General features: G+C 40.8%; 1 protein-coding gene across 2 annotated transcripts; it reads left to right on the top strand.

Moving 5' to 3' along the window:
- Positions 1-46: 46 nt before the first annotated feature.
- Positions 47-6,862, top strand: MRPL18 (mitochondrial ribosomal protein L18). Of its 2 annotated transcripts, none has more exons than XM_059940893.1 (4): positions 47-210; positions 513-699; positions 5,737-5,819; positions 6,487-6,862. In XM_059940893.1, exons 1-4 carry the CDS (start codon positions 159-161, stop codon positions 6,552-6,554), a joined length of 390 nt encoding a protein of 129 aa, XP_059796876.1. In that variant the 5' UTR covers positions 47-158; the 3' UTR covers positions 6,555-6,862. The 2 variants fall into 2 exon arrangements, with proteins under 2 accessions (XP_059796876.1, XP_059796874.1); XM_059940891.1 differs by having other exon boundaries at positions 48-210; positions 5,737-5,968.
- The last annotated feature ends 669 nt before the right edge of the window (positions 6,863-7,531 follow it).

Raw genomic sequence — 7,531 nt, 5'->3', positions numbered from 1 at the left:
GCAGGGGGCTTGTTAGCGCGGGTCGAGGCGTCTATGACCTTACGTTTTCTTAAGGCCTTTCCCTAAGTTAATATGGCTGCGGCCGGCGAGCCGCTGGGACGCCGGTGAGGAAAGGAGGCAAAGTCTTTCCGAGGTTTTGGCTACGATTCCCCTCAGCAATGGCGCTTCGGTCGGGGTTCTGGGAGCTGTTGTCGGTTTGCAGGAACCCCGGTAATTCATCTTCCCACGTCTCTGATTACTCCCCAGGGTCAGCACAATGTGCACATGCAGGTCGTCTTTTGCATTCAACATATACCATCGAAAAGTAAACGAGCTAACAGCATCGTGATGACACTAGTAGAAAATTAAGAACCAGGGTCTGTGATGACTACACCCCGTGACCGAACATACCTTTTGTCCCCCTTCCAGGGCGCGAAGGCTGAGAGGGAGAGGATGGGGACAAGTTAGATCATATTTTTGTTTTGTCCGTTTCGTCATGTTTTAAAGATCCGTATGGTTGTTTACGTTCTTAGGGTGTCGGGTGGCAGCGCTGTCGACCAGTTCCAAGCCAGCGGTGAAGCCTGAAGCGGACCCCGAAGGAAATGAAGCTGTTGCCCCGGAGTTCACCAACCGGAACCCCCGGAATCTGGAGCTCTTAGCTGTAGCCAGAAAAGAGCGGGGCTGGGGGACAGTGTGGCCCTCCCGCGAGTTCTGGCACAGGTAATTAACTCTGCTAGGTATTGACCACAGAGCATGCACGGTGCCCTGCAAATTGTTTTCATCAGTTCATTTAAGGAACGTGCCAGGTAACTGCTGGCGACTCTCCTCTCAGGAAGCTGACTTGCGCTGAGTCTAGGAGGGGTTAGTGGAGGGGGGCGGCAAACAATAAATACGTAGGTGTCATGGAGGAAACTGAAAGAGAATAACGTTAGAATGGGGGACTGGTTGACTAAGACCCTTCGGAAAATAGGAAGAAGCCAAACTATCTGCCAAGAAGAGCGTTCCCAGCAAAGGAAACAGCTAGGGTGGGATGAGCTTGGCGCGTTTGGGGAACTGAAAGGCCTGTGTACCTGGAGCTCAGAGGGCTAAGAGGTAAATGGAGAGGTAGGTAGGAGACACATCATTAGCTTTGTAAATCAAGTAAGCGCTTTAGACTTTATTCTCACTGCAGTGGGAAACTATGAGGGGATTTAAAATTTGAGCCCGAATGGAAGATCATTCTGGTTCCTTTGAGGAGAACAAATTTTTAAGGGGGCAGTGGTAGAGGCAGGAAGAACATTTAGGAGTCTATTCTTTGTTATAAAGATGGCTAGTTATTGAATGCTTTCTCTTTGCCAGGAACTGTGCTAGGTGCTTTATATGCATTTTCTCATTTAATCCTTAAAAGTACTTTTTGAAGCAGGTGCAGTAATTTCCCCCGTTTTACAGGAGCAGGGGAATTGAGGCTTAGGGAGACAGGAGGGGAGTCAAAGAAAGGGGGCAGGCAGTTCATCGTCGAAATAATCTGAATTTTGAATCCTGAATTTGTTTTGAAATACCCAAACTATCACTTTTACTTAATATTTTGATTATTTAAATAATTGGAGATCTGTTTCCCCCCGTTTTTCCCTATCTTTCCATTCACAGTATTATCAGTGTAAAATCGGAAGTGACCTTGGAGATAATGAGTCCTACCCCTTTGTTGCACTAATGGTTTAAGACAAGGATCAGCAAACTATGGCTCCTGGGCCAAAGCTGGCTTGCAGGCTAAATACTGTTACATTTTTTTTAAAAGATTTTTTAAAATGCAAAGAATATTTTGCGATGTGAAAATTGTGTAAAATTCAAAGTTCATTATCCACAAAGAAAGTCTTATGGGCACCCAGCCACCACTCATTCTTACCTGGCTGTTCTGGTATTACCGTGGCTGAGTTGAGCAGTTGACCCATGTTGTTACCTGAAAACTAGGTTCGCCTCTTGGTGGATGTCAAGCCAGAAGACAGAAGCAAGCCAAAGATCAGGAGAAGGAAGGATTTATTAGTTGCAGCAAGTAAGGAGAACCCTGGGGATCTTCCCCAAAGCAGGGTCACCCGGAACAGCAAAACTGGGGGAGCTTTAAGCTAAGGGTACAAGCATATTCCTGAAGGGGCTCAAGCAGAGGAGAATTCAGCATGGAATTGGGGCCAGGGTCCACAGAGTCCTAGCGTTAGTTGATTGAAGTCACAGGGTTCAACATAGTCATTTCCATCCTCCACCTGAGGATGGAGAAACTTAAAGACGGTATCAGATTGTTATATATTTCCCTTGAGGAGGAACTAGGACTCTGTTTTACTGCTGAACTCTTGTTTCTTGACTGCTTTTCCTTTGTCCCTGCATTCCCTTACTTCCCTTAAGATCATTAATTACCAAGACCTGTTCAAGAGCAGGCGTTGTGGCCAAGCTTAGATCACAAAATGGCTTAGGCCAAAAATGGCTTCTCTTATGTGAAGAAAGCCATGCCTAGTTCTCTTTTTCCAGGGACCCACGACCCTCTCTGCTTACAATATGGCCTACAAACCATAAAATATTTACTATCTGATCCCTTACAGAAAAAGTGTGTTGATCCCTGGATTAAGAGATTGTGATTTTTACTAGGGCTACCAGCAAAACTAGGAGTAGAGCCCACATTTCTAAATCCAGTGCTTTTTATGCTATTTCACACTAAGAATCTTAGTATAATGTTTGATTTCAGTGTTTTCTTTATCGTGAACTTAATTTCTAAATGTGTAATGTATACAGATGTTGTAAAATCCAAAAGGGACTATAGTTTCTGTGTATCCTTCTAGAGCTAGTCTATGCAGATAAGTATGAACTTGTATTTTTTCATTATATATCTTACCACATGATATACATTGTTCTGCATTCCCCCACCCACCTCCTTCACCATCACCCCCCAACACACACACACACACACACACACACACACAGACACACACACACAGACACACACACACACTTAAAAATACATCTTGGAAATATCTTGTGTTGGTTGGGAACATTGGCTCTGGAGCCAGACCCCTGGACTTAAATCCTACCTAGCTTCATTACTTACCATTCATTAGTTGTAACCTTGCTAAGTTACTTAACCTTTCTGTGTCAGTTTCTGCAGCCCAAAAAAGAAAGAAAGAAAGAATAATGGGATTAGTTTGAGACATGAGCTATACCTGTAAACAATTAGGACTCCCTGGCACAGTAAGTGTTCAATAAATGTTAGCAGCAGCAGCGTCATAAATTACTACTTTGTTCTTAATTATATAAAATAACTGTTTGAAGTAACTGTGTAAAATAGCGTCGCCTTACGTTTAGGTCTTTAATCCATTTTGAGTTTGTTTGTACTGTGTTAGGAAGTGTTCTAATTTCATTCTTTTACATGTAGCTGTCCAGTTTTCCCAACACCACGTATTGAAGAGGCTGTCTTTTCTCCATTGTATATTCTTTCCTCCTTTATCAAAGATAAGGGGACCATATGTGCGTGAACACTATGACATAAATCACAGTAAGATCCTTTTTGACCCATCTCCTAGAGAAATGGAAATAAAACCAAAAATAAACAAATGGGACCTAATGAAACTTAAAAGCTTTTGCATAGCAAAGGAAACCGTAAATAAGAAGAAAAGACAGCCCTCACAATGGGAGAAAATATTTGCAAACGAAGCAACTGACAAAGGAGTAATTTCCAAAATATACAAACAGCTCATGCAGCTCAATATCAAAAAAAAAACAAGCCAATCCAAAAATGGGCAGAAGACCTAAATAGACATTTCTCCAAAGAAGATATACAGATTGCTAACAAACACATGAAAGGATGCTCAACATCACTAATCATTAGAGAAATGCAAATCAAAACTACAATGAGGTGTCACCTCACACTGGTCAGAATGGCCATCATCAAAAAGTCTACAAACAATAAATGCTGGAGAGGGTGTGGAGAAAAGGGAACTCTCTTGCACTGTTCGTGGGAATGTAAATTGATACAGCCACTATGGAGAACAGGATGGAGGTTCCTTAAAAAACTAAAAATAGAACTACCATATGACCCAGCAATCCCACTACTGGGCATATACCCTGAGAAAACCATAATTCAAAAGGAGTCATGTACCACAGTGTTCATTGCAGCACTATTTACAATAGCCAGGACATGGAAGCAACCTAAGTGTCCATCGACAGATGAATGGATAAAGAAGATGTGGCACATATATACAATGGAATATTACTCAGCCATAAAAAGAAATGAAATTGAGTTATTTGTAGTGAGGTGGATGGACCTAGAGTCTGTCATACAGAGTGAAGTAAGTCAGAAAGAGAAAAAAAATATCGTATGCTAACACATATATATGGAATCTAAAAAAAAAAAGAAGGTTCTGATGAACCTAGGGTCAGGACAGGAATAAAGATGCAGACATAGAGAATGGACTTGAGGACATGGGGAGGGGGAAGGGTAAGCTGGGACGAAGTGAGAGAGTGGCATGGACATATATACACTACCAAATGTGAAATAGATAGCTAGTGGGAAGCAGCTGCATAGCACAGGGAGATCAGCTCAGTGCTTTGTGACCACCTAGAGGGGTGGGATAGGGAGGGTGGGAGGGAGACACAAGAGGGAGGGGATATGGGGATATATGTATACATATAGCTGATTCACTTTGTTATACAGCAGAAACTAACACAACATTGCAAAGCAATCATACTCCAATAAAGATGTTAAAAATAAAAATAAAATACCGTTGCATGGCTGTTTTAATTAACTGACTCCCTATTGATGATTATCTTTTATGATTTCAAACAGTGTTGAAATGAATTGTCTTGTCCATGCAATTTAGCAGTGAGATTGGGCATATTTTCATGGGTTTAAGAGTCATTAATATTTTTCTTTTCTGTGAACAGTCTGTCCACATCCTCTGCCTATTAAGTTACTGGTCATTTTCTTATTGATTATAGGAGGCTTTTTACATACTATGGAAATTAGAACAATATAGGATTTAAAAATATTTTTTGTTTCATTGCTTGCCTTTTGACTTCACTTTACTGTTTTGTTTTTTTGTTTTTCTTAGCATGCAGAAAACTTTGTTAATTTTTTTTTTAAACAAAAGCCATATGATGTAGTTTGACGTCATGTTAAATAGCTTGGTATAGTTAAGTAGGCTTATCTTACTTTGACATTACTTAAAACTTCTCCCATGTTTTCTTCTAGTACACTTATGATTTCTGTTTTTATATTTAAATCGTTAGCTAGAAAATAAAAGCATATAGTAAGGGGACTTCCCAGGGGAGTTCAGTGGTTAAGACTCCACACTCCCAATGCAGGGGGCACGGGTTCGATCCCTGGTCAGGGAACTAAGATCCCGCATGCCGCATGGCGTGGCCAAAAAATAAAGTATTTCCTTCCTTTAAAAAAAAAAAAAATAGCATGTAGTAAGTATATTTTTATCCAGTGCAAGGTCAGCAACTTAGCTTTGCCTCTTCAAATCCTTTTTTGAAGTAGATGCTGTGTAAATCTCAGCAGTCAGAAATACCAAATTTCTCCTGGATATTTGAGGCTAAGTAGAAATGTTTGGTTTATTGCTGATGATATTCTCATAAGAGCAAGGGAAAAACACCTTTCCCAAGCAAAAGCCAGGTTAAGTATGCTGAAGTAAATGAACTAGACATTACATTCTTGAGAAATATTTTGGCATTTATTCACCTGAAATCATTTATCTTTAGAATTCTTTTATGATTTTATTCTCTCACCTCGTTTAGGTTGCGAGTTATAAGGAGTCAGCATCACATAGACGCGCTTGTTGAGCATCGCAATGGCCAGGCTGTGGTTTCGGCATCCACTCGTGAATGGGCCATTAAAAAGCACCTTTATAGCACCAGAAATGTGGTGGCTTGTGAGAGTGTAGGACGAGTGCTGGCAGAGCGGTGCTTGGAAGCAGGAATCAACTTCATGGTCTACCAGCCAACTCCTTGGGAGGCAGCCTCAGACTCGGTATTTTTGTTTTCATGTACTTAGTTAAAAGGTATTGTGTTAATTCTTGACACTAGATACTTACATAATAATAGTTCCATTTATTAAGTACTTTCCAAGTGTCAGACCCTGAGGTGAGTATCCTGATGTGCATTACCTCACAGCAGCCTATAGCGTGTCAGGACTCATGTTCTGTAGGTCAGCTGAGGCTGGCTGGCCCAGTCCGTGTGGCACGGGGCAGGGTTCAAACCCACGTGACCGATTCCATAGCCATAATGTTAACCACTCTGCTTTCCTATTCATACAGTAACATCTTGTCTATAGAATATTTTAAAATGCCGCTAATCCTTGACATCTCTACATCCTCTTTTTTCTTATCTGTGTCATTATTAAGGTCACTTTCTGAAAAACCAGTGTAGGCTGGGAAGTTAGCAAGGATCAGATCAGTTGTTTATTTCTCTTTCTCTTGGGAAGTGAACTATTGTCAGCTTGTGGTGTTGACTTAATCTTTTCCGTTTTTTCCTGATCTTCAAAACCAGATGAAACGACTGCAGAGTGCCATGACAGAAGGTGGTGTGGTGCTGCAGGAGCCTCGGAGAATCTATGAATGAAGCAGAAGCGTTGTTTGATACTTGTAAATGTAAAGCTGTCAGCTATACATTCATCAGAAGAGAGCCTCTAGAAGAACCGCCAGCTTGGACGTCTTGTACAATAACCTAACAGCGGAATGTTATTAGTAGTTAAGGTTGTCGTCTTCTCCCCTTCTGTGTGTTTGTTTTAAATCCAGGGCTAAATTCTTCTCTCTCGGACGTGAGAAGTATCTGAGAAGAGCTGTTGCCAATTATAATTAACTTTTGAGGAACAAATTAAATGTTGTTTATAAGTTAAAGAATAAAGGTATATTGTGAACTCTTATTTTCTGGTTATATGACATTTTCTCTGCCTTTGAGCTCACTGTGGCATGGGTACACATAGGTTTATGCACTTATCACCGTGGCTGGGTCACAGTGGGTTGCCGCTCAGGGTGTGGAGGTGTTTTTTTAATAGGAGATGTCAATATCAGTCATTTTATTATAAACAGTCATGTGAAGATAAAAGGGGCAAATCCTAACCTCAGTTGGGCTCCTGGATCCTAACAGAACCAGCTTTGAAAGAAGAAAGGAATGCAATGAGGAAAGGAAATGGACAGGGTTAGTGTATGCTAAGTTTGCCGTCAAGTGAAAATTTGTTAGGTAGGATTGGAAGCTTGAAGTGCATTGAGGTTAATTTAAAATTGAAGTGGGGTAGATGGGAATCATGGCGGGTCTCTTAAATGAGTGACTAAATCAAAGTAAGGTGTTAACTGATTTTGGCTATTTAAGACAAATGCGAAGAGGAAGAACCAGTAAGCAGTTAAAGTGGCTTCTAGAGCATTTCCCCCCTACATTTGAAATGTGTACTCCCAATTGTATATTTATACAGAAGTGAAATAACATCGCTATTGTTAATCTGAGTATTAAGTGTATTATTATTTTAACAAGAAATATGTATGCACCAACATTTTTTAAAAGTTTGATTCATTCTGAGAGGCCTTCAGAGTGCAAT

The sequence above is a fragment of the Balaenoptera ricei genome, chromosome 12 (genome assembly GCF_028023285.1).
Source record: "Balaenoptera ricei isolate mBalRic1 chromosome 12, mBalRic1.hap2, whole genome shotgun sequence".
NCBI classification, from domain to species: domain Eukaryota; kingdom Metazoa; phylum Chordata; class Mammalia; order Artiodactyla; family Balaenopteridae; genus Balaenoptera; species Balaenoptera ricei.
Note: the sequence above shows the minus strand (reverse complement) of the source record. Positions and strands in the feature narration are given on the sequence as shown.